The sequence below is a fragment of the Lacerta agilis genome, chromosome 14 (assembly GCF_009819535.1).
Source record: "Lacerta agilis isolate rLacAgi1 chromosome 14, rLacAgi1.pri, whole genome shotgun sequence".
Classification (NCBI taxonomy): domain Eukaryota; kingdom Metazoa; phylum Chordata; class Lepidosauria; order Squamata; family Lacertidae; genus Lacerta; species Lacerta agilis.
In genome coordinates this window covers 9,880,920-9,906,708 of record NC_046325.1, presented here as the reverse complement: position 1 = coordinate 9,906,708, position 25,789 = coordinate 9,880,920, and the positions used below count along the sequence as shown (strand labels likewise).

The following is a 25,789-nucleotide window of genomic DNA, read 5'->3' as shown; positions in this document are numbered from 1 at the left end:
TTCTGTTCCTGCTCCCCAACTTGGGGTGCAAAGAGCATTGTGTGAAGCGCACCCAAAGCAATCCAGTACATATTCACCACGAGTGGTATGAGTCGGGCGATCTCCTCCTCGGTGGAATGTCATCTCATATCCATTATGTGTTTCCCAAGGTTTTATTCAATGAACACCCTTCTCGGGTTATGATCGACAACCCCTTGTAAGTAAACGGTCCATTTAAATTTCATTTATCTTTATATTTCTCTATCTGACTGAAAGGTGCTTCTGTTGCTTTGACAAAGTAGTTACAGGATAGGACTTTTTGCAGCTTTCCTGGGTTCTGCACTGGGCAGGGAAGTAGGTTCCTGGACAAACCAAAGAATTCCCCCCCCCCCCGCTCACCCACCTTCCCCTTTAGACCACCGGAGTTAGAATCATAGAATTGCAGCTTTGGTGGGGTCCCAAGTGCCATCTAGTCTACCCCCTGAAATGCAGGAATCACAGCTATTTTACTACAAGTCTGCCTTTTAGCGATCAGCCTGAAATTTGCTTTGCATCACCTCCATCACAACGCAAATGAACGTGTGACTTAGTTGTGGGCAGTGTATAAATGGAGACAACGATGTTTTTATGAAACTTGGTCTTATCTCGCCATCAAATAGCAAGTCGTTTTATTTGCAGAATGTTGACAAAATTCTACCAGCACATCTTGGCCTTGGTGTTTGCTGTTGATGAGATCAACCAGAATCCCAGGATCCTGCCCAATGTCACTCTTGGGTTCCACATCTATGATAGCTACACTGATTCAAGGATGACCTACAAGGCCACTCTGGACCTGCTCTTTAACACAAATTACTTCGTCCCCAACTACAAATGTGGCATCCAGAAAAATGTAATAGGAGTTATCGGGGGACTGAGCTCTGATACCACTTCATGCATGGCAGACATATTGGGTCTGTACAAGATTCCACAGGTAGGAACTGAGCATCAGAGACAGAGAGACCTGGCACTATAATTCATTCTTCTTCTTCTTCTTTCTTTCCAGCAGGAATTTGTTGATTCATAAATTTGGAACGATGTACTGGAGAAAAGCAAAAGGAGCTGAAATATATGGGAAATGTTTGGGGAATATAATATGGGTACCCAACAATGTGTATGAGGATCTCGAGAATATGTGTTGAAAGATTATTCTGAAGGTGACAGATTGCTAATTGGGACCACTAGGTGGGATCATATTAATTCTGAAAGCACGGCACTGGATACCGAACTCCTGAGCTCAATTTATTATGTTGATGCTAACTTACAAAGCCCCAACTAGCTCAGGGTCCATTAACTAAGGAGTGCCTTCCTCAATACCCACTGATCCATGGTTTGAGATCAGTAGGGGAAGTCATGCTTAATGTCCTACCAACAGCCATAGCTAACAAGTGACGACAAGGACCAGGGCTTTTCCAGTGTTGGTGTCCCAATTGTGAAAATCCCTCCCTGGGAAACTAGGAAGTTTTCCCCACATTCTTCACGTTCAGGAGTCAATCAAAAATTCATTTGTTGTAGTTCTGGCACTGGGGAGACAGTGCGTTTCCGAGCACAATTCAAAGTGTTGGTGCTGACCTTTAAAGCCCTAAACGGCCTCGGTCCTGTATACCTGAAGGAGCATCTCCACCCCCCATCATTCAGCCCGGACACTGAGATCCAGCACCGAGGGCCTTCTGGCGGTTCCCTCACTGCGAGAAGCAAAGCTACAGGGAACCAGGCAGAGGGCCTTCTCGGTAGTGGCGCCCGCCCTGTGGAACGCCCTCCCATCACAGGTCAAGGAAATAAACAACTACCTGACATTCAAAAAATACCTGAAGGCAGCCTTTTTTAGGGAAGTTTTTAATGTGTGATATTTTTGTATTTGATTTCTGTTGGAAGCCGCCCAGAGTGGCTGGGGAAATCCAGCCAGATGGGCGGGGTACAAATAATAAATATTATTATTATTATTATTATTATTATTATTATTATTATTATTATCTGGCACTGAAGGCAGCCCTGTTTAGGGGAGTTTTTAATGACTGGTGTTTTAATGTATTTTTAATCTTTTGTTGGAAGCCGCCCAGAGTGGCTGGGGAAACCCAGCCAGATGGGCGGGGTATAAATTATTATTATTATTATTATTATTATTATTATTATTATTATTAATCCAGAAGTACTGCTATTGTACTGTTGTGCTGCATTGCTTGAATTAGTTTTGATGGTTTTAGATGTTTTAATATTTGCTGTAAATGCTATGGTGTTTTTATATTCTACTGACATTTCACTGTGCGTTACCCTGGGCTCCTTATGGTGAAACATTAATAGAAACAAAAATAATAATTTAAAAACTGCATGGATGTAATAGGAATCAATATATACAGAAACAGTTGAGCAAGACTACTGTATATGTGTGTTTGTGTTTGTGTTTTGTGTGCAAGTGGAGGGGGCATTGCTCTCAAAAAATATTTGTGGAATATGTACAATTGCACTGTGAAAAAATATTCCGTCAAATGGCAATGTGATCCACACTCTTGTTCCCATTCTTACCTGTTTGCCTATTTTTTCAGATTTCATATGGTTCATTTGAATCACAAGCAAATAATCTAATTAAGTTCCCATCTTTTTACCACATGGTCCCCAATGAAGCCCTTCAGTACCAGGGAATTATTCAACTACTTCTGCATTTCAGATGGAAATGGGTTGGGCTCATCACTATAAATAATGAAGGTGGAGAACATTTCTTGCAGATCATAGAGCCAATGCTTTTCGAGAATGGGATCTGTTCAGCATTCACAGAAAGAGTTGTAAACAATCTGCGTTTCACTGGTAGCATATTTGATTTGATGAAAGATACAAAAATTTTCTCATCAGCTTTTTCGACAAACAAAGCCACGGCAATTGTTATATATGGAAAAACTGGTACGATTTTATGGTTGGCAAGTACTATAAAGGCACTGAAGATGGTTCAGTTGATATTTCCTCAACATAAGAAATCCCCAGAAGTAAAGGTATGGATTACAACAGCCCAAATTGATTTTGCATTACACAGCATCCAGAAAACTCTTGAGACTGATATACAAATATTCCATGGTGCTATCTCTTTCACAATTCACTCAAAGGAGCTTCCAGACTTCCAAAAATTTATTCAAGATGTAAATCCTGGTTGGGCAGATGGAGATGGTTTTATAAACGGTTTCTGGCAACGGGCGTTCACTTGTTCAGTTTCAAACTCCACGGAGACAACGAACGATGATAAAGTGTGTACCGGAGAGGAGATGCTGGAGAGCCTTCCTTCTCCATATTTTGAGATGAGCATGACTGGCCACAGCTACAGTATCTATAATGCTGTCTATGCTTTGGCACATGCTTTGCATGCAATGCAGTCAGCTGGATCCAACCACAGAAGAAGGGTGTATCCTCAAAATGTGAAACCTTGGCAGGTACTCTTCTCCTCCTCTTCTACAAACTCTTGAGACCTGGCCATGTTCTGGAATTTAGCAGGGAAACAGTTAATTTTGTAAAGTATTCTGTTATGCCAACTGGCCTATTCAGTTGTTTGCTTTTCTTTTTCTTATACTTTTCTGTGTCTGTCTGTGTGTGTGTGTGTGTGTGTGTGTGTGTGTTGTTCTTGTTGTTCAGCTGTTCAGTCGTGTCCGACTCTTCGTGACCCCATGGACCAGAGCACGCCAGGCACGCCTATCCTTCACTGCCTCCCGCAGTTTGGCCAAACTCATGCTAGTCGCTTGGAGAACACTGTCCAGCCATCTCATCCTCTGTCGTCCCCTTCTCCTTGTGCCCTCCATCTTTCCCAACATCAGGGTCTTTTCTAGGGAGTCTTCTCTTCTCGTGAATATTGTCACTTTATATAAAAAGTATAAAAGCAATTGAAGAATATAAAATTTAGACAGTAAAAGGGGGGACATTCAGTTTTAGACGAACCATTCATTTTGTGGGGGGGTTTTGTATAGTATTGATGGTATCTTATGCTGTGCACTGCTTTGATATTTTATGTTGCGCAGTCAGGCGAAGTCCCCCCGTACCCCGGGGCAGCCCCTGAGGGAAATAAGACACATGACAACGTTCTATGGGATTAAATTGGCCACAACTTTATTAATATTGGCTCAGGCATTGGGTGTTTATCCTTCCCAGCCCCCCCAGCCGGGGTTCTGGGTACCTTCAGGGTTATCCAGCATGATTGGGAAGTGGGCTAGTCTGGAGAACATATGTTCAAGCAGATAGCCCACCCCCCTATGTTCACCGCCACTGGAAGGGGAGGGCAATGACGACCCTGGGCATTTGGTCAATGCCTCCCCTTGAGACCCCTTTAATGGGAACCCTGTTATCGCCACCACAATGGGGGCAGGGGGTCACCGCCCCACGCCCCCCCAATCCTGTAAATGACTAAAGGATTCCGCCCAAGGCCTGCAACCGCCAAAGTTGTGACGAATTGCTACGGGAAAGGCGAAACCTGCCAATGCAGAGAAAGTCCTTTCCGGCCCTTCAACAGCGACCTTGTCATAGCAGCGCCTGCGTGCCTGTGTGGCTGTGGAAAAAAGGTGGTTAAACCTGCAAAGTAAGCATCAATTGAGGGAGTGGAGGGTGGGGAAGCTCTGAATCCAACGGCCGCTTCCCAGGTATGACTCGAGTTCTATTGTGTGTACTGTATAATCCCTCCCTCTACCTGGCCAATCCCCCCCCTGGCACCACCTTCCCAGCCAGGATTGGGCGGCTGCTAGTGTGGGTGGAGTCCACAGGTATCCCAACCTGGGAAGGTGAAGCCAGACCAACTGCCAGGAGCTGCCACCGTGATCCAAAGGGGTCTCCTCGCAACCTCGCAACATGCGCACCCCGTTTGATATGGGGGAACGCTCATTACAGGTGGGTAACCGTGTTGGTCTGCCATATTCAAAACAAAATAAAAATTTAAAAATAAAAATTTATAAATTTATAAATTCTGAACAAGTGTGCATGCACACGAAAGCTCATACCAAGAACAAACTAGGTTGGTCTCTAAGGTGCTACTGGAAAGAAATTTTTATTTTGTTTTGATATTTTATGTGAGCCGGCAATAAATAAATACTTTTATATGTGAGTACATAACAAAATAAACTTTGATAAATTAGCTGTTAGCACAATCAGTCTCTTCCTCGGCGATAGAGGCAGCACTTAAAATAGTAATTTTAAAAAGTGGTATCTCATGCCTGTACAGTTAGCTCATATTAGCAGCTCCTACTTGCCAAACTGTTGGAAAGGGTGCAGAATGTTTGTTTCTAGCGGACGTGTGTTCCCTCCTAAAGGAAAATTGCTTAAATACATCCAGGAAAGCTATGGAGCAATCTTAATAAGAATATCACCACAGCACTTTACATGCAATTTTAATCTCTCTCCACCTAGCTCCATTCATTCCTGCAGAGGATCTCATTCAACAACAACGCTGGTGATGAAATTACATTTAATGAACATGGAGAATTAGTGGCTGGATTTGATATTACGAACTTGGTCACTTTCCCAAATCAGTCCTTCATCAGGGTCAAAGTGGGAAGGCTGGATCCTCAGGCACCTCCTAGGAAACAACTCACCATTGATGAGGACAGAATCAAATGGCAAAGAGGCTTGACTCAGGTGAGGAATGACCGCTCCCCACATTAAACGGGGGGCAATGTTTGCGTGGTCGCGCGCAGCCCCCTGAATTCCTGGGTGACACCTGGTAGTTCGGCTGGCTGCGCCCTCCCCCAGAAGGGATACCTGGGGTCTCCGCCTACCCACTTAACCGTCCAATCCTGCCTGGGGGAGGCGTTGCCAAGGTATCGCCCAGGTAAGGGGAGGGACCACCCAGCCCACACAATAGAGGGTGTAGCTTACCTGGGAAACGGCAGTTGGGCTCCAGAGCTTCTCCCACCCTCCACTCCCTCACTTAATGCTTATTTTGCAGGTTAACCTCTTCTCCACAGGTACACAGGTGCTGCTATGTCAAGGCCGCTGTTGAAGGGCCAGAAAGGAATTTCCCTGCATTGGCAGGTTTCGCCTTTCCTGTAGCAATTCGTCACAACTTTGGCGGTTTCAGGCCTTGGGCGGAATCCTTTAGTCATCTTCCTAAATGGGGTGGGGGGTGGGGCAGTGACTCCGCGCCCCCAGTGTGGCAGCGATACCAGGGTTCCGCGTTAAAGGGGTATTGGGGGAGGCATTGTCCATACTCCGAGAGGTTGTCATTACTCTCCCCCACCAGTGGCAGCAAAATGGGGGGCAGGATCTCTGCTTGAACATATGTTCTCCAGAGCTAGCCCAATCCCCACACATTCTGGATAACCCTGAAGTTTCCCAGATCCCCGGCTGGGGAGCTGGGAAGGATAAACGCCCAATGCCTGAGCCAAGGTCTCCCTACTTCTGAATCTTAATAAAGTTGTGGCCAATTTTAATCCCATAGCACGTTGTCGTGTGTCATTATTCTGCTCAGGGGTCGCCTAGGGTTTGGGGGACTCCGCCTGTCTGCGCAAATAACTGCACGGTCTCTCCAATACCGACATGCATATGAAGATATGTTTGTAAGCCACCTGGCAGAAGATATTGTCCTTTAAGAAGTACTGAAAGTTCTACCAGTAAATATACAAATGACAACAATATTAAAAGTGCACCAACCGGGGGGGAAAAACATCTCTAACAAGAACTCAATTAATGTCAGAGGATGTTGTCCATCATTCTCTTCTGTGAAATCCCTGAGGCTGGTTTGTTTGTTTGTTTCATAAACTGAATGCACTCCTTGATTGTTAAAAAATACCTCAAAGTGCTTTACGAGAAGACCAAACAAGAAAATCTAGGTGGGGGGGGGATTTTACTACTATACAAAAATCAAAATGCAGATTAAAATTTCTCTTTAGTGGCATTAGATTGAATTCTAACCTAATTGTTTATTCTAAGTATTAACATTCTAATCTTTTACAGTTTGGATGATGTTTAATACAGCAGATAATTGTCCCACTGTGCTATTAGGAATAATATATTTTGTACGATTAGTGTTCCGCTTTACTAGTAGATTATCTGATGTAAGATGAATGCTCCAAGATGTTCTCTGAATATTAAACTCTTCAAATACATTTGAACAGGTGCCACCGCTTTCAGAATGTAATGGCATCTGCCATCCTGGTTATGGGAAAAAGAAGAAGGAAGGAGTTAAATTCTGCTGCTATGATTGCGTTCCATGTCCAGATGGGATGGTCTCAAATGAGAAGGGTAGGGAATGCCATGTTAAGATAAATCAAACAGTACAATGCATTGCCGTAATCTCTGAGAAGCTCTTTTGCAATTCTTTTCTCATTAAAGCAGGGAAAGGATTTAATAATGGCATTGTGTATTTTTTTCCCATTGGTTATAAATAATATGTATACAATTTTAAGTTTCAACAGTTTGAAGCAGGGGTCCCCAGACTAAGGCCCACAGGTCGGATGCAGCCTGAGGGGCTCATTTATCCGGCCCCCCGGCAACCCCCGCCACCTGCTCTTACCAGCACGGTGTGGCGCGGCTGCCCACTTTCGGGTCAGCGGAGCGACGAAAATAGCTTGTGCCCATGTGCAAGTGTCATTTCCGGCACACTTCCGGGTCTGCAGAGGCCCGTGTGCAGGCGAACAAACTATTTCCGGTGCTCCATCGACCCGAAAGTGCGCCAGAAATAGCGTGTGGGCGCGTGCTCCCCCAGCCTCCGGCCCACCGCACAATCGGCGCTGGAGGAAGCGGCCTGAGGTCTGATAAGTCTGGGAACACCTGGTTTGAAGAATACGTTTTTTTAAGAAATGAATTTACTACATTCCGCCATCTAGTTCTACTAACTTGAGATGAAATAGAAATTGTGATTCTCCTTTATGAACAAAGGCTGTGTGGAGAGAAGCTGCAAAGTCTCATCAAAATCAACAGGCTTGGCTGCCAAATTTTGGCTAAAATGATTCAAGAGGATAAAGGGGGGGGGAACAAAGCAAACAGGAATTTTTTTATTTTTTTAAATGTCCTTCACATACAAAACTCCAGGTCTGATAACACGACTAAACTGTTTAAAATGTTTTAGGCATGAAATTTTGAAAGGCTCCCTGGAGAAAAATATTAGGCTAGGTGGACTAATAAATACTATTAGGGTAATAATAAATATTAGGCTAATAAATACTCTTTAAGAATAGCTGTAACTGGTTCAGATTGTGATGCATTGCTTCCCACCCCTCTTCCAGAAATGGAAACTTGTCTCGTATGCCAAGAAGATCACTATCCAAACAATGGCAAGAATCAATGCATTCCTAAGATTCCAAACTTCTTAGCCTTTGATGAAACCTTGGCCATCATTTCAACATTCTCTGCACTGTTGTTGTCTCTGATCACAGCTCTCGTCTTTGGCATCTTCATCAAGCACCGGGACACTCCCATAGTCAAAGCCAACAACAGAGGCCTCACCTATGTTCTCCTTGTCTCCCTTCTCTTGTGTTTCCTCTCCTCTTTACTGTTCCTTGGAACACCTAATAAGGCGACCTGCCTTCTCCGACAAACCAGTTTTGGCATCGTCTTCTCTGTGGCCCTCTCCAGCATCTTGGCCAAAACGATATCGGTGGTTTTGGCATTCATGGCTACCAAGCCAGGATCCAGGATAAGGAAATGGGTGGATAAAAGGCTGGCTTATTCCCTTGTCCTCTTTTGCTCCAAAATCCAAGTGGGGATCTGCACTCTGTGGCTGGCAACCTCTCCTCCCTTCCCTGATTTAGACATGCACACAATGACAGAAGAAATAGTACTGCAATGCAACGAAGGCTTGGTCTTCATGTTCTATTGCGTCTTGGGATATATGGCCTTTCTCGCCACTGTCAGCTTCATTGTGGCCTTCCTAGCCAGGAAGTTGCCTGACAGTTTCAATGAAGCCAAGTTCATCACCTTCAGCATGGTGGTCTTCTGCAGTGTTTGGGTATCCTTTGTCCCAACTTACCTGAGCACAAGAGGAAAATATATGGTGGCTGTTGAAGTCTTTTCCATCTTGGCTTCCAGTGCTGGCCTCCTGGGTTGCATCTTTCTCCCCAAATGCTACATTATTGTGTTGCGGCCTGAGCTCAACAGCAGAGAACATCTGATACGAAGAAAGACATAAATGATAGAAGAGTCTGCGGTTTTATTACATTCTTGGTATCCTGCATAGAACTATAAAAGAGTTGTAAATATATTGGGACTGTGCGAAATAATTATACTATTTCGGGATTTTGTTCTCTTGTTTTGTGCTTATGAAATAGTTGGCATTTGTTTTAGTGACTGTTCTAGCCAGGGGTATCAAAAGTTCAATTCTGAACGGGTTCTGATATATTCTGTGCTTCATTGCCAAACATTGGCTTATGTAGTGAACATATCTAGACTAAGTATATCTCCACACATTTCTGGCGTTGTTTTCATTTTCTCTTAGGGCTAACTGTTGAATCTGATTTTTAATTTGGAGTGCAGGTCCTAAAAATTATCTTCATAATAAATATTTCTGTTACAAAAAAAACCACCAACAACTTTCTAAGCTTGTGTCCAATGATTCCAATCATTGTTTTGTATTATTGCCACGAGGTGGCAGTACAGGACCGCTGCTCAGAGAGCTGTGAGATGAGGCATATGAGATGAGCGGCCATATGAGAAACGGGGAGTTTGCAGTTTGAGGATGAAGGCAGAGTGTCTGGGAGTCTCCTGAAACGGCGCTGCGGCCTTGCAGACGGATGCAGAAGCCGCTCCCTGAAAAAACAAGGCAGACCTGTGCGATCTGCTTAACGGAGTGAATTTCCCTCCTCTGTTTATACTCTGCACTTCCATCTGACTGCAAATAGAACAGTCATGACAGCAAGAAGTCTAAAACAGGCGTGCCAAAAATGGTGGCCTCCGGATTTTTGAACTACAACTCCCATGAACCTCAGCCAGCCATCATGGCAAGATTCTCAGGGGTAGTGGAATGTGTAGTGCAAAACGTCTAGAGCAGATGTTGGGAACCTTTGACCCACCAGATGTTCGTTTAATTGCAGCTCCCATCAGCCCTAGGCAGCATGGCCGATGGCCAGGACTGATGGGAGTTGTGCTGCTGGAAGGTATTTTTTTAATTTTTTAATTTTTTATTTTGTTTTGACTATGGCAGACCAACACGGCTACCTACCTGTAACTGGAACACCTTGAGAGCCAGAGATTCCAAACACCTGATCTAGATAGAGGGCACCATTCTTGAGGCAGCAATGCTTCTGAATACCATTTTCTGGAAACTTCCGAAGGGAAGGGAGAGTGCTTTTGTGCTTGGGTTTCCTGCAGGCATCTGGGCCACTGATCTAACCCATCTGGCTCTTTATGTTTTTACATTCTAATGCAGGGTTTCCCAAACTTGGGTCTCTCTCCAGCTGTTTTTGAACTACAACTCCCATCACCCCTACCTAGCAGGACCAGTGGTCAGGGATGATGGGAATTGTAGTCCAAAAACAGCTGGAGACCCAAGTTCGGGAAACCCTATATCTAATGGGAGGCTCTCATAGCTGCGTTGCATAATTCCCCACTGGGAAAAACGGTGAAAATGTCTGGGAGAACCCGGCGGTATGGCAACCCATGTCAGAAGTGTTGTTGTTTTTTGACGAATTTCACTTTGCCAAAAAAAAAAAAAACCTCAACAACTTTTGTGTCCAGATCTTCATGTGCTAACTTCTGAACTATGACAGCCCTACATAAAGATCACATGTGCATTAAAAATGGAAATCCTTTACTATAATCGGCTGTAGTTCCAAATATGAAAATAAGGTTTATCCAAAGGAGTGAACCCTCTGAACCACTTACAGGTAGGTAGCTGTGTTGGTCTGCCATAGTCTAAATAAAATAAAATTAAAAAATTCCTTCCAGTAGCACCTTAGAGACCAACTAAGTTTGTTCTTGGTATGAGCTTTCGTGTGCATGCACACTTCTTCAGATACACTGAAACGGAAGTCACCAGACCCTTAAATATAGTGAGGGAGTGGGGAGGGGTATTACTCAGAAGAGTGGTGGGAATGGGTGATCAGCTGATAGGTGTGGAAAACCTGTTGACGATAATTAACGGCTGCAATTGGTCTTGCAGGGAAAGGCAAGGGGTGAGATGGCTAAAGATAGCTTTGTCATGTATAATGAGATAAGAATCCAATGTCTTTGTTCAGACCAGGTTTCTCCATGGTTTTAAGTTTGTTGATTAGTTGCAATTCAGCCACTTCTCCGAACCACGTCTCTGTTCCGGTGTGCATTGGTAGATGGCTCTGTTGCCCATTCCCATTTATCTTTACCGTTGCTGCTTTCTATTATGGCCACAAGGTGGCAGTATAGGACCACTCTGCAAACTCGAGGAGGCGCCGCCGCCGCTTGCTCTGAACTGCTAGACTTGTGGTTGGCGGGGGGGCCTAGAAATGGGGAGTTTGCAGCTTGGATTCAAAGAGGAAGGCGGGCGTTTGCTGGAAACGGCGTCCCAGCCTTGCAGAGGGAAGCACAAGCTGCTTCCTGCTAATGCAACGCAGATTGTGCCGTCTGCTTAGAGGAGTGTATCTCCTTCTGCTTAAAATCCATCTGCCCATGAATTTGCAAATAAATATATCAGAGAGACTCCAGAGCTCATTCTATGGAAGATAAATCCTTTAATATTGCCTCTTAAACTGCTCGTCACACAAGACGGGGGAGCTTATTTGTAACAACCTTTCCCCCCTCCCCCCAAAAAACCAGCCTCTCTCAACCTTAGGTCCCTAGATGTTGTTGGACTACAACTCCCATCATTTCTAGCTAGCACTGCTGGTCAGGGATGGTGGGAGTTGTAGGTCAAGAACATATGGGGACCCCAGGTTGAGAAAGGTTGCCCCAAATTCTGACTTCAAAATCTTTTGGACTACAACTCCCATCATCCCTGGCCAGTCCAGTGGCTGAGACTGATGGGGATTGTAGTACAAAGATACAAATGAAACCTTAATGCTGTTGGGCGACTCCCGAGGGCATAAAGGACGGCAACAGATCTTGCATTTACCATTTTTACCTGTCTGAAAAGTGATACTGCTCTTTAACCTGAAGGATAACTATTATCGGAAAAATAAATAAAAGAATTGTTCACGTCACAAAAATTGTGCCTTCTGTAATGAAAGAAGAGCTCGGCTCGGCTCCCACTAACAACATGAGAAGCATCCGTACATCCATGTTTTGTTGTTGTTCAGTCGTTCAGTCGTGTCTGACTCTTGGACCAGAGCACGCCAGGCACTCCTATCCTTCACTGCCTCTCGCAGTTTGGCCAAACTCATGTTAGTAGTTTCGAGAACACTGTCCAACCATCTCATCCTCTGTCGTCCCCTTCTCCTTGTGCCCTCCATCTTTCCCAACATCAGGGTCTTTTCCAGGGAGTCTTCTCTTCTCATGAGGTGGCCAAAGTACTGGAGCCTCAACTTCAGGATCTGCCCTTCCAGTGAGCACTCAGGGCTGATTTCTTTGAGAATGGATAGGTTTGATCTTCTTGCAGTCCATGGGACTCTCAAGAGTCTCCTCCAGCACCATAATTCAAAAGCATCAATTCTTCGGCGATCAGCCTTCTTTATGGTCCAGCTCTCACTTCCGTACATTACTACTGGGAAAACCATAGCTTTAACTATACGGACCTTTGTCGGCAAGGTGATGTCTTTGCTTTTTAAGATGCTGTCTAGGTTTGTCATTGCTTTTCTCCCAAGAAGCAGGCGTCTTCTAATTTTGTAACTGCTGTCACCATCTGCAGTGATCATGGAGCCCAAGAAAGTGAAATCTCTCACTGCCTCCATTTCTTCCCCTTCTATTTGCCAGGAGGTGATGGGACCAGTGGCCATGATCTTAGTTTTTTTGATGTTGAGCTTCAGACCATATTTTGCGCTCTCCTCTTTCACCCTCATTAAAAGGTTATTTAATTCCTCCTCACATCCATGTTAGTTACACATAAAGATCAACAACAGTGTTCAAACAGGTATCCAAGCAAAGTTGGTGTTTATGAAAAGTGCTTTCAAATGTAGCAAGTAAATAATTTCTGACCAGCTGAACTGATTCACACACACACTAATAATATTCTAGTTATTGTGTTTTTATCACACCCTGCCACCAACAAACCCAAGCTGGTTCTCCCTCCCCCTACTTTATTCTCACAACAACCCTGTGATGTAGGTCAGGCTAAAAGAGAAGTACCGGTGAGCTTCATGGCTAGAAGCAAGGGTAAATGAAAAAAATTGTACTATGTACAGTGGTTTTGTGTGTGTGTTTTAAAGTAATCAAAAATAATAATTGAAAAGTCTTGGGGGCAGCCAAAAATGACTGCCATGAGCAACAAAAAAAGGGGGGGTCTGCGCCAATTAGCATTATCGCCAAATAAAATAAACCTGGTTATGTATATCTGCTATTAAAATATGTTGGTTTTATCTACAGATTGGAAATTTTATTGTGCCTGCTGTTCTTAATGTCTGGTTTTTCTTACTATTTTTAAATAATATTTCCTATCTTGTTTTTTAATTTCATGTGATGTTTTCTGTTTTCAATTAAACAGCTTGCTAAATAAATAAACTTCTTAGCCTGGCCATGTTAACACTTATACAGCACTGTGTTGAAAAAAAAAATAAAACAAGTAACCCTCATTATGCCGTGACTCGGATTCGAACCGAGGTTGCTGCGGCCACAACGCAGAGTACTAACCACTATACGATCACGGCGAGCTACGAGGACCTTCCTGCTCAAACGGCTCTTAGTAGCTCTGATAGCGCAATGAAACTTCCATATACGTACAGAGGAATTGTATCTCTTTAAATACCTGCTGCCTAGCAACCAAAGTTATAGGTGCAGAAGTTCGTTTCTTTTATGCCATGCTTGTGGGATTTCACAAGAACATATGGCTCCCCACAGTGGAAGGGAGATTCTAGGTCAAATGGATCTGTGATCTGATCCAACAGGGTTTGTAAGTAAGTAAAAGTAATAATAATGGTGTAGTCCCTCTCAGGAATCATATGACAGGATTCTTTTAAAAACAATACAGTAATCAGTGCAAGAAACCCACATTAAAGTATCCACGCATGTTCAACGGGAACACGCACGTCTGAAAGCAGCCAAACTACTGCGGGTCTCAACGTGTCCACAAATCATCCCTCATCTCAAAAAAGGAGCAGCGTTTAGGTTGAAGCCGAAAGAACTGCCCTGTGCGATCCGAAACCTTGCCTCGTGAAGCTCATTGAGGAAGCGTTGGGATGAGATCTCAAGGAATTAATTCATTCCCTGAAACCACTAGATTTTCTTGCTTGTTTGTTTCCTAGGCGGCGGGGGATTAGGATACAGAGTTGCATAGCGCGTACAAAACTCCATATGTGTTTTTTTTTTCCCCTTCCCGGGTGGCTGCTGAAGCATTTCACTTCCAAGACAAAATTAGCAGGCAGGGAATCTTTTCAAGACGAGCGCGAGAAAGATTTCTCAAGGACTAATCAAAATGTAAAGCACAGGCGGGAGCATTCTTTTTAGAATTCTTAATGAACAATAAACCCCCGTGTAGCAGAGTGGCGCAGCGGAAGCGTGCTGGGCCCATAACCCAGAGGTCGATGGATCGAAACCATCCTCTGCTAACTCAATTTTTTTTTCCTCGTCCCAAATACAGTTTCTGACATTTTAATTTTATTGCCTTTCCTTTCTGCTACCTGTTTGGCTCTCGCAGTATTTCTTCTGAGTATGAAGAAGCACACCCGCCACCCCACCCCCGCCGCCAAAAAAGGGCCTTTGTGTAGTGGACTTTTGGGGAAGGTATTGGCTCAAAAGAAATTGCCAAAGAGCTTAACGTTCCTATATATAGGCAGCTCTAAAGATACCATAATGATACAGTGTACAATGAACTGAAGCAACGATCAATGTGTGGTGTGTAACGCAAAAAAAAAGCTGTTGGCTTTGGAAGAAACAAAAGGTTACTTAAAAGAATAAGCAGTAAAGAGAGAGAAAAACTCTGCGCCCAACGTGGGGCTCGAACCCACGACCCTGAGATTAAGAGTCTCATGCTCTACCGACTGAGCTAGCCGGGCTGCTGGAAACATGAATCTGAAACACTCATCTATATAGCGATACTCTAGAAGAGTGTCAGTTTACGCATGAACTATATTTCAGTTGAATTTCTTTATTTCAATCCCCTGCACGACTCTTACTCTGGATTTTATTTTATTTAAACTGGAGATGCGCGTTCTGCAAAGCCACTTAAAAGATCACAGCACCCAGAGTTATTTTTGAGCTGTAGCGTGGGTGAACTAAAAGGGTGTCTGCGTTTGAGGTTTACCTCCTTCCAATTGCTTTTCCTTGTGTTGCGTCTTCTAGATTACAAAACTGCGGGCAGGAGGGTATTTTATAAATGACGTTTGAAAACTACCCGGGGAAGTTCGTAGTGTTCTGCTTTGTTGGTTCAGAGAAAAATGTTTTAAGCGAGGAATGCATAAAAAAACTTGCCCTCTCTGAGGCTCGAACTCAGGACCTTCAGATTATGAGACTGACGCGCTGCCTACTGCGCTAAGAAGGCACCTGGAAAAAGATGGGCAGCTTCGATCTGAAAGGATACAAAAGGTGCCAATCTAACATCAAAATAGACACGACTGAATACGAAGCATTGCTACTTCTCTATATTTTGAAAGCGCACAATTTGGGACCCTAAATAAGGCTGCAATCCTAATCTGAGAATAAGATCCATTGAATCTTTCACAGAGCAATCCTATGCATGATTGCTCAAAAATAAGCCCCATGGAGTTCAAAGAGCCTTCTTCCCAGGTATTTGAGCATAAAGATTGTGTTAAAAAGTTGATGGCGAATAGGTGGAAGGCAATCTCCTATTTTTGCTAGGATCCTGTGGACAACATTACCATAACCATAGGCGTAGCCAGGATTTATGTGGGGGGGGGGGCAGGGCTTCATGTTGCGGGAGAGGCAGAAGATGAGCAAATTCTATTCTAGAAGTTCAGACATTAACAGAAAAATAGAGGTTAGGTCCACGAAAGCTTACCCCAAAATCACTTTATTAGCCTTTATGGTACCACATGTTTCTTTGTTCTTTGAAGTACTAGGTTGACCAATAATTTTTACCTGAAAGGGAAAGGGGGGGGGGGGACACCACGAATTTCCTAATTATAATTGCCGCATTTCTTTCACGGAAACTTCCGCACTTGGATGTGATTGGTCCAAATTCTTTTTTTCAAAAGTCCCGCGCTTTCTTACGATTGGTCCAAACTGTTTTCAAAATTCCCGCGCTGAAATACTAGCCAATTAAGTCCCTGCCGCTTCGGCTCTTTTCTTTACTCCTGGAAAGGGGGGGGGGAGAGATTCTGCTACATTATAACATCAGAACTTTAGTGCCGAACTGGAAACTTGAATTAGATTCAAAATTGTTACTTGGGTATCAGTTGTGGCGTTTACTTGTTTCAGTAGTGTACAAACCTCCCTTTCCGTAACAGTGTATTCAACTTGCCTTCTTACTGGAAACATCGCTCCCCAAAGTACAGCTCTTTTGTGTTACTGTGGTGTATTTTTAAAAAAATTCACTCACCAGTCCCAATGAGCTTTTATTTATTTAATGTATTGTTCGGGGAAGATACCGCAGCCAGCTTTAGGGGCCGTAAAACCCATCTAGCAAGGGACTCGCGAACGTGAGGACCATAATTTTATAAGTTAAAACTCTTCCTTCGAGGCTTCGCCTGGATTTTTACATCTCGCAAGGAGTCAACTCCTTAACAGAAAAATCAGCTCTTTTTATGAAATTGTAGGTGGCTCTTAAAAGAGCCTTTGGGTTGGTTGGGATTTTTTAGTTTTTAGCACCTGTCTTGTTTCTTCTTGTTGCTTTATTTTCCTTTGGCCTTGTGGCTCTCGGTTTTCTTGGGAAGAAGCACAGCCTGGATGTTAGGCAACACTCCGCCTTGAGCAATGGTGACTCTGCCCAGGAGCTTGTTCAGCTCCTCGTCGTTGCGGATGGCGAGCTGCAAGTGGCGAGGGATGATCCTGGTCTTCTTGTTGTCCCGGGCAGCGTTTCCGGCCAACTCCAGGATCTCAGCAGTCAGGTACTCCAGCACAGCAGCCAAGTAGACGGGCGCTCCGGCTCCGACGCGCTCTGCGTAATTCCCTTTGCGCAGAAGACGGTGCACACGACCCACGGGGAACTGGAGCCCGGCACGAGAAGAGCGAGTCTTGGCCTTTGCCCGAGCTTTTCCTCCTTGCTTTCCGCGTCCAGACATGACGATGACGTTGAGAATATGCACACAAATAAACTCCTCTGATGCTGCAATGAAGCAACTGTGCTCGATTCCGCTCCTTATATACTTTCCCCTGGTTTTGAGACTGCGCGTTCTGATTGGTCAGCCTATGGAACTCAATGCCCAATGACCGTGCAGGATGCCAGCGGCAGCAGGAATTCTGAAATGCAGCCAATGAGAGAGGACGGTGGGAAACTGTTGGCCAATGAGAGCTCACGGGCTCAAAGACCAAAATTCTGAACCTACGCCCCTCTCTTTTTCTTTTGCGTCAGCGAGGAATGTAGCCAATTGTGACAAGAGCCCTTTCGATACCTCATTTGCATAAGCGTCCTATAAATAGGAGAGCGCGCAGCCCGGCTGTTACTCCACTTTCTTTCCTTCGGTGCTGTTGGTAAAAGTTTGGAAGATGCCTGAGCCAGCCAAGTCCGCTCCCGCGGCCAAGAAGGGCTCCAAGAAGGCCATCACCAAGACGCAGAAGAAGGGCGACAAGAAGCGCAAGAAGAGCCGCAAGGAGAGCTACTCCATCTATGTCTACAAGGTGCTCAAGCAGGTCCACCCGGACACGGGCATCTCCTCCAAGGCCATGAGCATCATGAACTCCTTCGTCAACGACATCTTCGAGCGCATCGCGGCCGAGGCTTCCCGCCTGGCGCACTACAACAAGCGCTCCACCATCACCTCCCGGGAGATCCAGACCGCCGTGAGACTCCTGCTGCCCGGAGAGCTGGCCAAGCACGCCGTCTCCGAGGGCACCAAGGCCGTCACCAAGTACACCAGCTCCAAGTGAGCTTCCCCGAAGAACTGATTACTGGGCTTCAAAAAACCAAAGGCTCTTTTAAGAGCCACCTACTTCTGCAGTAAAATGAGCTGCTATTGCTAAGCATTGCCTCTTGGTTAACTAGAGAGACTAAATAGCTTGGGACATGGCTGAAGGTAGATCTGTAGTGGTAAATTCTGTTTCATGCTACTTTAAAAACTTAGGAATTGGGCTATTGAGTTTCTGGAGGGTTCTTTTGTTTTTGTGCTGCTCAGTTTCAGATCTCCCACTGCAGTGTGTGGAAATGCTGGCAGGTGGAAATTTGCTCTGTCTTCCTGATCTGTATAATGTTCAATCTTATTCAACATACAGGTCCCAGAAAATCATGTAACTACCCCATAACAGGAAGTCTGCATAAATTTGCAAACAGCTTGGCTCTGGGCCTGTTTCTTTTTGAATACTTAGCAATGTCCCTGCCATCTGACTTTTCAAACCCTACCTACTGAAGACTTTCCTCTTCAAACAAGCCTTTTAAGTAGAGATCTTTCCCAATCTACACCTGTATTGGAATTCTTTTTAGGTGTTTTATTTATTTTATCGTTAGTGTGTTTGCTGCCCTGGGATTCTTTTGGGAGGCAAGATAATTAGCATTTATTTCACAACATTTTTGCACCACTTGATTGTAGTAAAACCTTGAATCAGTTTACAAAAAGATTAACAAAATTATCAGTCTAAAATAAAGTTTAAAAGTATCTAGACATCCAACAAATAATTAAAATCAACGATACGCCAAAAAGCAACCAAATTAAAACAAATGTTGACATCTGACATGTCTGAATAGTCAAAACAAAATCGAAAATTCTTTCTAGTAGCACCTTAGAGACCAACTGAGTTTGTTCCTGGTATGAGCTTTCGTGTGCATGCACACTTCTTCAGATACACTGAAACAGAAGTCACCAGATCCGTTTAGAGTCGTCAACAGGTTTTCCACACTTATCAGCCCATCACCCATTCCCACCACCCTTCTGAGTAATACCCCTCCCCACTCCCCCACTATATTTAAGGATCTGGTGACTTCTGTTTCAGTGTATCTGAAGAAGTGTGCATGCACACGAAAGCTCATACCAGGAACAAACTCAGTTGGTCTCTAAGGTGCTACTAGAAAGAATTTTCGATTTTGTTTTGACTATGGCAGACCAACACGGCTACCCACCTATGTCTGAATAGGCTTGCCTAAATAAAAATGTTTTTAGCAGGTGCTGAAAAGAGTTCAGTGAAGGCACCTGCCTGATGTCAATAGGCAAGGAGGCAATAGGATGTGTGGGTAATCGTTTTTTAGAGGTAGAATGCTATTTAGTAGAGGTCCAGAGTGACTATATAATTTGGGAGGGTTTAGAGCCCTTGAGGACATAACAGAAGAGCCGGTCAGGTTAAAGGTCTATTTGGTGGGGCATTCTGCTCGCCACAGTGTTCAGCCTGATGTATTCAGCGATCCCATAATCAACAGTGCCCTAAAACAGCACTGCTACTGTCTTCTTTGGTGATCATTCGTAGCCAAGTAAGATTGTCTTCCATGAACACAGTCTTAGCAGTGAGTCCATAAGTGACTGTGGAGGCCAATTCTGGATCCACACATCCTTCCACAGTAGGCACATAGGTTTCCGGGCAGGAGTTGATCATGGTGAGAGTTTCCCAAGCGTGCCTTCCTCTTAGCACATTTCTCCCTTTAGTCCAGCGTTTGAGCGTCTTCAAAGTCTATGACACCTTTGGTAAAGGCTGTTCTCCAGTTGGAGCACTCGCAGGCCAGTGTTTCTCAGTTGTCAGTGTCTGTACTACATTTTAAAAAAAGTTTTTCCTTGAGAGAGTCTTTCAACCTCTTTTGTTGACCACCAGCATTACACTTTCCATTTTTAGCTTTGGAATAGAGTAGTTGCTTTGGAAGACCATAACCAGGCATCAAAACAACATGAGGAGTGCAATGAAGTTGATGTTGAAGAATCCTTGCTTTGACATTGGTGATGTTTGCTTCTTCCAGTACACTGGCATTAGTTCATCAGTCTTCCCAAGTGATGTGTATTTTTTTCCCCCGAGACACCGTTGATGGAATCTTTCGAGGAGTTGGAGATGGCGTTTATAAGTGGTCCATGTTTCACAAGCATACAGTAAGGTTGGTAGTACAATAGCTTTGTAAACAAGCATTTTGGTTTCCGTGCGAATGTTCCTAAAACAGCACTGGTCCTGTATTTCCTCGCTAGCCCCACTCCCATAAGAAAATATATGCCGTATCTGAAGCTGGAGGTTCCATTTAGTTGCCATAACTGGTAGCTGGTGTCAGGCATGTCTAAGCCACTGATAATCTATCACCACATTTTATGGTGATGAATTACACAAACCGCTGGGCTTCTATTTGTCCTGAATCTACCGCTGATCAGTTTCAATAGCTCCAGTTACAGGTAGGTAGCCGTGTTGGTCTGCCATAGTCAAAACAAAATTAAAAATAAAAAAAATCCTTACAGTAGCACCTTGGAGACCAACTAAGTTTGTTCTTGGTATGAGCTTTCGTGTGCATGCACAAAGCTCATCCCAAGAACAAACTTAGTTGGTCTCTAAGGTGCTACTGGAAGGAATTTTTAAATTTTTTTTATTCAGTTTCAATGGATGATTTTCATGTCTACCTTTATGAGACAGGTAGAAAGGGCATCTTTATTCACTAGTGAAGACTAAGATACCAGCTGCTTTGAGAAACAGCTGCTTGCAGGAGATGGAAAAAAGGTCTTTAAGCCAGTAGCCCGGCTAGCTCAGTCGGTAGAGCATGAGACTCTTAATCTCAGGGTCGTGGGTTCGAGCCCCACGTTGGGCGGAAATTTTGGCGGACGGGGAAGGGCCGCAGCTCAGGCTAAGGCTAGTGAAGGACTCCCGTACCAGAAGCCATGAAGAAGTTTTATAGGCATTACTGACCAATGGGTCTGATCTGCTGGAAGGTGGGTTCCTACGTAGAGTTATATGCACGAATTTTTTTTTTTTTTGCAGAGAATCTCTATGTACGTTTCACAGTGAAATATTTGGCTTAGCTCAGGGGCGAGGAGCCTGCGGCCTTCCATCTTGTTGCCGGACTCTCATTCACCCCAAACAGAAGGTCCAACAAGCTGGAATGATACCTGGAAAGCAAAATCTGTACATGCAGCGTAGAACCTTTTCTGAAAACCTGTTGCTTAGTGTGAAAGTGACAAAGGAGGTCCTTCTCTCAGCACAGGGACTGCTTAAAATAAACACGAAACAGCATGGAGGGCTGTTTCAAACATGCTTCTGAATACCAGTTTCTTGGAGCTACAGGAGGGGAGAGTGCTGCTTCACTCAGGTCTTGCTTGTGCGTTTATTCACGTGATCTGCCCACTGTGAGAACGGGATGCTGGAATAGATGGGTCATTGGCCTGATCCAGCTGGGTTCGTCTTACATCCCAACCCCCCTACCCCAAATTATACTTTCTTTTTGAGCTGCTGCTAAGAATGGGTCAACAAAAGACATGTTCAGGAGCCTCAGGATAAGGCATTAACTCTACGCATAAATATCTGACAACGAGAAATGACCATATCTTAGCTTAGAAATACACTTTTTGTTTTTGAAAAAGATCATGCCCTCTCTGAGGTTCGAACTCAGGACCTTCAGATTATGAGACTGACGCGCTGCCTACTGCGCTAAGAAGGCACATATCATTAAAAGGTACCAGTAAGCCTGAACAGGATGTTAATTTGCTATTTTAGTAAATAATTAACTAACTTGTGTTCGTTTCGTTTGAAGTTTCGGGAATGACATCGCGTTTATAATCTGAATTATCTCCCTACACAGAAAACGCAACAGATCACAACAGATATAATGAACATATCACAACGGAGTGGAGGGTCTCTATTATAACCACAGAGCGGGAAAGAAATTAGTTTTATGCACCAGAGATAGGCATCTGAATAAACACCCATTGGATTACACAATAAAGTTTCCCATTCAGCTCCCTCTTTTGTCAAAAAATAAATGAAAGCATGAGAAAATCGGAGAGAATTAACAATAATGTATTGCATTGGAAAAGGTTCCAAAAACAAACCATTAATTGGCCCGTACGGGGATCGAACCCGCGACCTTGGCGTTATTAGCACCACGCTCTAACCAACTGAGCTAACCGGCCAGTTACGAAAGGCTTGTTTCCTGGATAGCTGTAGAATGTAATAGGGGATATTAAAATCGTGAAAGTGAACGCTAGATGGCGAAATCACACTACTAAAACATTGGAGGAACTCTCGCCTATCAACACACGCCATTATGCTTACATAAATAGAGCACTCGATATTCCTATTTCGAGCTTTATTCCAGATCAAACAAATCAAATCAAATCACATTTGCCCGAAAAGTGGGGCAAAACGGGAGAGAAAGAGAGAGAGAGAGGAAACGATAAAACACCGAAACAGAATGATTTAAGCAGTTATATTCTGTGCTGCTCTGCAAGCTGCTTAGTCTTATAATGATGGCAGTAATTTTGGGGGTATTAAAATTGCAATTAACTGCAATAGCGGACGGGGTGTGTGAATTGTATGCAATTTTCAGTGAAGGATAGCTTAGTGCACCCAAAAAGGAGAAGGAGAAGAATCTCTCCAACCCGCTCTTTGGGAAAGGCACCAAAAATAACCTCTTGTCAGAAGTGGGATTCGAACCCACGCCTCCAGGGGAGACTGCGACCTGAACGCAGCGCCTTAGACCGCTCGGCCATCCTGACAGCTGTTGGCTACTCTTTCTTGGGTTGCAGTATTAATAATTTGTTGTTATGTTCAAAGTTTTAAATCAATAAAATATGTGTAATAATCATTTAACCACTGGGTTAACAAATGACTGTCTCCTTCTTCTGTCTCAGATCTGAGCCATTTTAATTACAGAACTAAAGGGGCTCTAAGTTAGCGGTACCAACCTGGATGGCTTTAAACGATGATTAGTCACAGTGGCTACGTTCTTTCTCCCCTGTTGGACGCAGTGGGTCTAGTTACTGCGAATCACAAGTGGGGAGAACGCTGTGCGCACCCCCCCACCCGACCTCCTCCCCACCTCCTATTTTTGGGCATCCCGTGGGCACCATGGCTCGGACAATGTAAGGACAGGTCGCTGGACAAGGTGGGCCACTGGCCCGATGCAACAGCTGGACTCTTCTTGTGTCCTTACGGAAAACAAAGGGAAAGACAGTGTGCAAAGAACCTGCAGCCTTGCTATGCCAAAACACACTACACTAGTCCTGGAACAAACCACTATCAGAGCCCGGATAGCTCAGTCGGTAGAGCATCAGACTTTTAATCTGAGGGTCCAGGGTTCAAGTCCCTGTTCGGGCGGCCGAGTTTTTTTTTTTTGTTGGTTTGCTTTTTTGTCTTTTACCTTTCTTAAAGAGATTGCTTTGAATCCTCTCCAAATAGCAAAAAAAAAAAATCAAAGAAGTGCCCTTTTCGAGAATCAAGTATGTTTTGTTCTTTCATTTCCGTATCTGGCTAAGCAGCCCCCCCACCCACCTTTGCCTAACTAAGCATGTATATAGAAACACAACACATTTTTAAAAATGTTGGAAGTTGGCCGTTGGAAGGATGGACCTCTTTTAACGATGAATTTCATCCTAACGCAATTCAGCTCAGCTTGCGCGTTCATAAGCATCTGCTTTTAAAAACCGCAAGGCTTGGCTTACAACCATTTGTGGTCACGGTGAATTGCAAAAGTAGCAATTAATGATGAATCCAAATTATTTTTAAAAGCATCCTTTCCTTTTCTTCTTGGAAAGGTGTCACGTTCGTGCATCACATTTCATTAGGGCTTGTTTTTAAAAAGCTGCGGGCTTGTTTGCAACTTTGCCGTCAAAGCAAAGCAAATTAAACGGTGGGGCTGGGTGGGGGTCCCCCCATCGAATACTATCACGGTCCATGAGCTTGCAGCGAAATCTTAAGCAAGCTTACTCAGAAGTAGATCTGGCGTTCAATGAGGATACGTAAGTGTAAGGTTTTGAGCGATTTACCGGAATTATATATACAGTTTAAAAAACAAACAAAACCCTACAAAAATCACCGACCGGCTAACTATTACAGAAAGACATATTTTTCAATACCTTTTATGAGTAATCATACTTAAGATTGCACTGCATGTCATATTAGGAGTGGACCCATTGATTCCAGCGGGTCTGCTCCCTGTCACTGAACGATGAATAGTGCTTTTTTTTTTCTTAAAAAAATATGTTTAGGGGTACACTCATTTTCCTACTCATATTGAAATACTGCCCCTCAATGTGGCCAAAACTTAGATTTACAAAATGTTTAGGGGTTTCCCTGCGTCCCCCCCCCCCCCAAAAAAGGACTGAAATAACCCATTGATTGGCGTCTTCCTTTCCCTGACGGGGAAACAAGAGTTATTCAAACAAAAGACTTCTGTCTCCAGACATCTAATCTGGAAGGTATTGCAGCTATTTGAGACTCAAATTGCCTGCATATTAATTAATTTCTTCCACATTGCTACCAAATTAAAAATGTCACCCTGAAAAAATAAAAATCAAACTTAGCAGAGGATGGTTTCGATCCATCGACCTCTGGGTTATGGGCCCAGCACGCTTCCGCTGCGCCACTCTGCTGCACGAGAAGAAAGGTTGCATTACATTCCTAAATAGTCGCCGCTGTGTATTACAAAGCAATGAAATTCGGCCAATTGAAACGGACCACGGATTTGAAACGATGCTGTGCATTTTAGAGCCAGCGAATTTTGACGAGCAATTCTGGGTCTAAAACATACTGGCTTCCTCACCTTTGCATACTGATGGGCATTGGGAGGGGGAAGGTTGGCTTCGCAATGGGGTGTGTTGAATTTTTCAACTTACAAATTCCCAAAACGAGAGGCGCTAAAAAGTTGAAACGTGACTTGGCAATTCAAAATATATTTTGGTTATATTAATATAATTTAGGGTTGTTGTTTTTCTTAGTAAGTAAAATGTGTGTAAAATAGCATGGTGTTGTTCAGTCGTTCAGTCGTGTCCGACTCTTCGTGACCCCATGGACCAGAGCACGCCAGGCACGCCTGTCTTCCACTGCAGAAATATTTAAAAATGATTGCCCAAAATAGGCAGCTATATTATATATTAATATATTTTATTTATTTATTTTTACTTTTATTTAGCATTACCTGACATTTTCAGAAGTTAAAATTAAAATCCTTTGGTTCTCCAAAAGCAGTTTATATGCTTCCTTATCATTTACCAAACTAAATGCTGCCCGATAGCAGATTTGAGTTCTTCACAAGCAAAAACATAAGACCCCCCCCCTCACTGACAAAACTTGCGAAAATTACATTCCACCCCCTAAAATGGCATGGCCTAAGCTCACAGCCCATTTGTACCACTCTTGAATGCAGTCGCCTGTCACTGCCAGCGCTGGTTTTCTGTATCAGCGGCAAACTCAAAAGTGTTGGGTCCCTTCATGAGAGTTGCAGTCACAGCTGTTCTAAGATCATACAGTAATCTTACAACTATGCATTAATAAAAAAATTAGGGGTGTGTTGCAACAATCAAGACAGGTCTCCATGTGTTGCCCTTCAGCTTGATGTACTATTTTCTGTGCGCACACGTGATCTGGAGTGCTCCAATATCTTATTTTGGAGTGACTTTTAAGTTGTTTTCCGTAAATCTCCATTGCACGTAACAGATCTTGAAGTACCTTCTTCTGAAACTGAAGCACCTTGTATTTTCAGTATTCCCAAATGCTTAGCTTTAGAACATATAGGGGCTAAAAATATCCTTTTTCATGC

General features: G+C 43.8%; 3 protein-coding genes and 10 non-coding genes across 13 annotated transcripts; 5 read left to right on the top strand and 8 right to left on the bottom strand.

Annotated features, from left to right (window-relative positions):
- The first annotated feature begins 658 nt into the window (after positions 1-658).
- Positions 659-9,103, top strand: LOC117057355 (vomeronasal type-2 receptor 26-like). The gene is made up of 4 exons (XM_033168198.1): positions 659-949; positions 5,404-5,613; positions 7,092-7,218; positions 8,202-9,103. Exons 1-4 carry the CDS (start codon positions 659-661, stop codon positions 9,101-9,103), a joined length of 1,530 nt encoding a protein of 509 aa, XP_033024089.1.
- Positions 9,104-13,610: 4,507 nt separating this feature from the next.
- TRNAH-GUG lies at positions 13,611-13,682 on the bottom strand. The gene has a single exon. It is a non-coding gene; the product is annotated as a tRNA-His (tRNA).
- An 825-nt stretch (positions 13,683-14,507) lies between these two features.
- Positions 14,508-14,579, top strand: TRNAM-CAU. Its single transcript has one exon. It is a non-coding gene; the product is annotated as a tRNA-Met (tRNA).
- A 374-nt stretch (positions 14,580-14,953) lies between these two features.
- Positions 14,954-15,026, bottom strand: TRNAK-CUU. The gene has a single exon. It is a non-coding gene; the product is annotated as a tRNA-Lys (tRNA).
- Positions 15,027-15,438: 412 nt separating this feature from the next.
- On the bottom strand, positions 15,439-15,511 carry TRNAM-CAU. Its single transcript has one exon. It is a non-coding gene; the product is annotated as a tRNA-Met (tRNA).
- Positions 15,512-16,774: 1,263 nt separating this feature from the next.
- Positions 16,775-17,269, bottom strand: LOC117059146 (histone H2A type 1-E). Its single transcript, XM_033170691.1, has one exon. The coding sequence runs from the start codon at positions 17,208-17,210 to the stop codon at positions 16,821-16,823; it is 390 nt and encodes a 129-aa protein (XP_033026582.1). The 5' UTR covers positions 17,211-17,269; the 3' UTR covers positions 16,775-16,820.
- Positions 17,270-17,601: 332 nt separating this feature from the next.
- LOC117059326 (histone H2B 1/2/3/4/6-like) lies at positions 17,602-18,051 on the top strand. The gene has a single exon (XM_033170965.1). The coding sequence runs from the start codon at positions 17,635-17,637 to the stop codon at positions 18,013-18,015; it is 381 nt and encodes a 126-aa protein (XP_033026856.1). The 5' UTR covers positions 17,602-17,634; the 3' UTR covers positions 18,016-18,051.
- A 2,721-nt stretch (positions 18,052-20,772) lies between these two features.
- Positions 20,773-20,845, top strand: TRNAK-CUU. The gene has a single exon. It is a non-coding gene; the product is annotated as a tRNA-Lys (tRNA).
- A 773-nt stretch (positions 20,846-21,618) lies between these two features.
- TRNAM-CAU lies at positions 21,619-21,691 on the bottom strand. The gene has a single exon. It is a non-coding gene; the product is annotated as a tRNA-Met (tRNA).
- Positions 21,692-22,089: 398 nt separating this feature from the next.
- TRNAI-AAU lies at positions 22,090-22,163 on the bottom strand. Its single transcript has one exon. It is a non-coding gene; the product is annotated as a tRNA-Ile (tRNA).
- A 502-nt stretch (positions 22,164-22,665) lies between these two features.
- On the bottom strand, positions 22,666-22,748 carry TRNAL-CAG. The gene has a single exon. It is a non-coding gene; the product is annotated as a tRNA-Leu (tRNA).
- A 528-nt stretch (positions 22,749-23,276) lies between these two features.
- On the top strand, positions 23,277-23,349 carry TRNAK-UUU. Its single transcript has one exon. It is a non-coding gene; the product is annotated as a tRNA-Lys (tRNA).
- Positions 23,350-24,551: 1,202 nt separating this feature from the next.
- On the bottom strand, positions 24,552-24,623 carry TRNAM-CAU. Its single transcript has one exon. It is a non-coding gene; the product is annotated as a tRNA-Met (tRNA).
- Between the last annotated feature and the right edge of the window lie 1,166 nt (positions 24,624-25,789).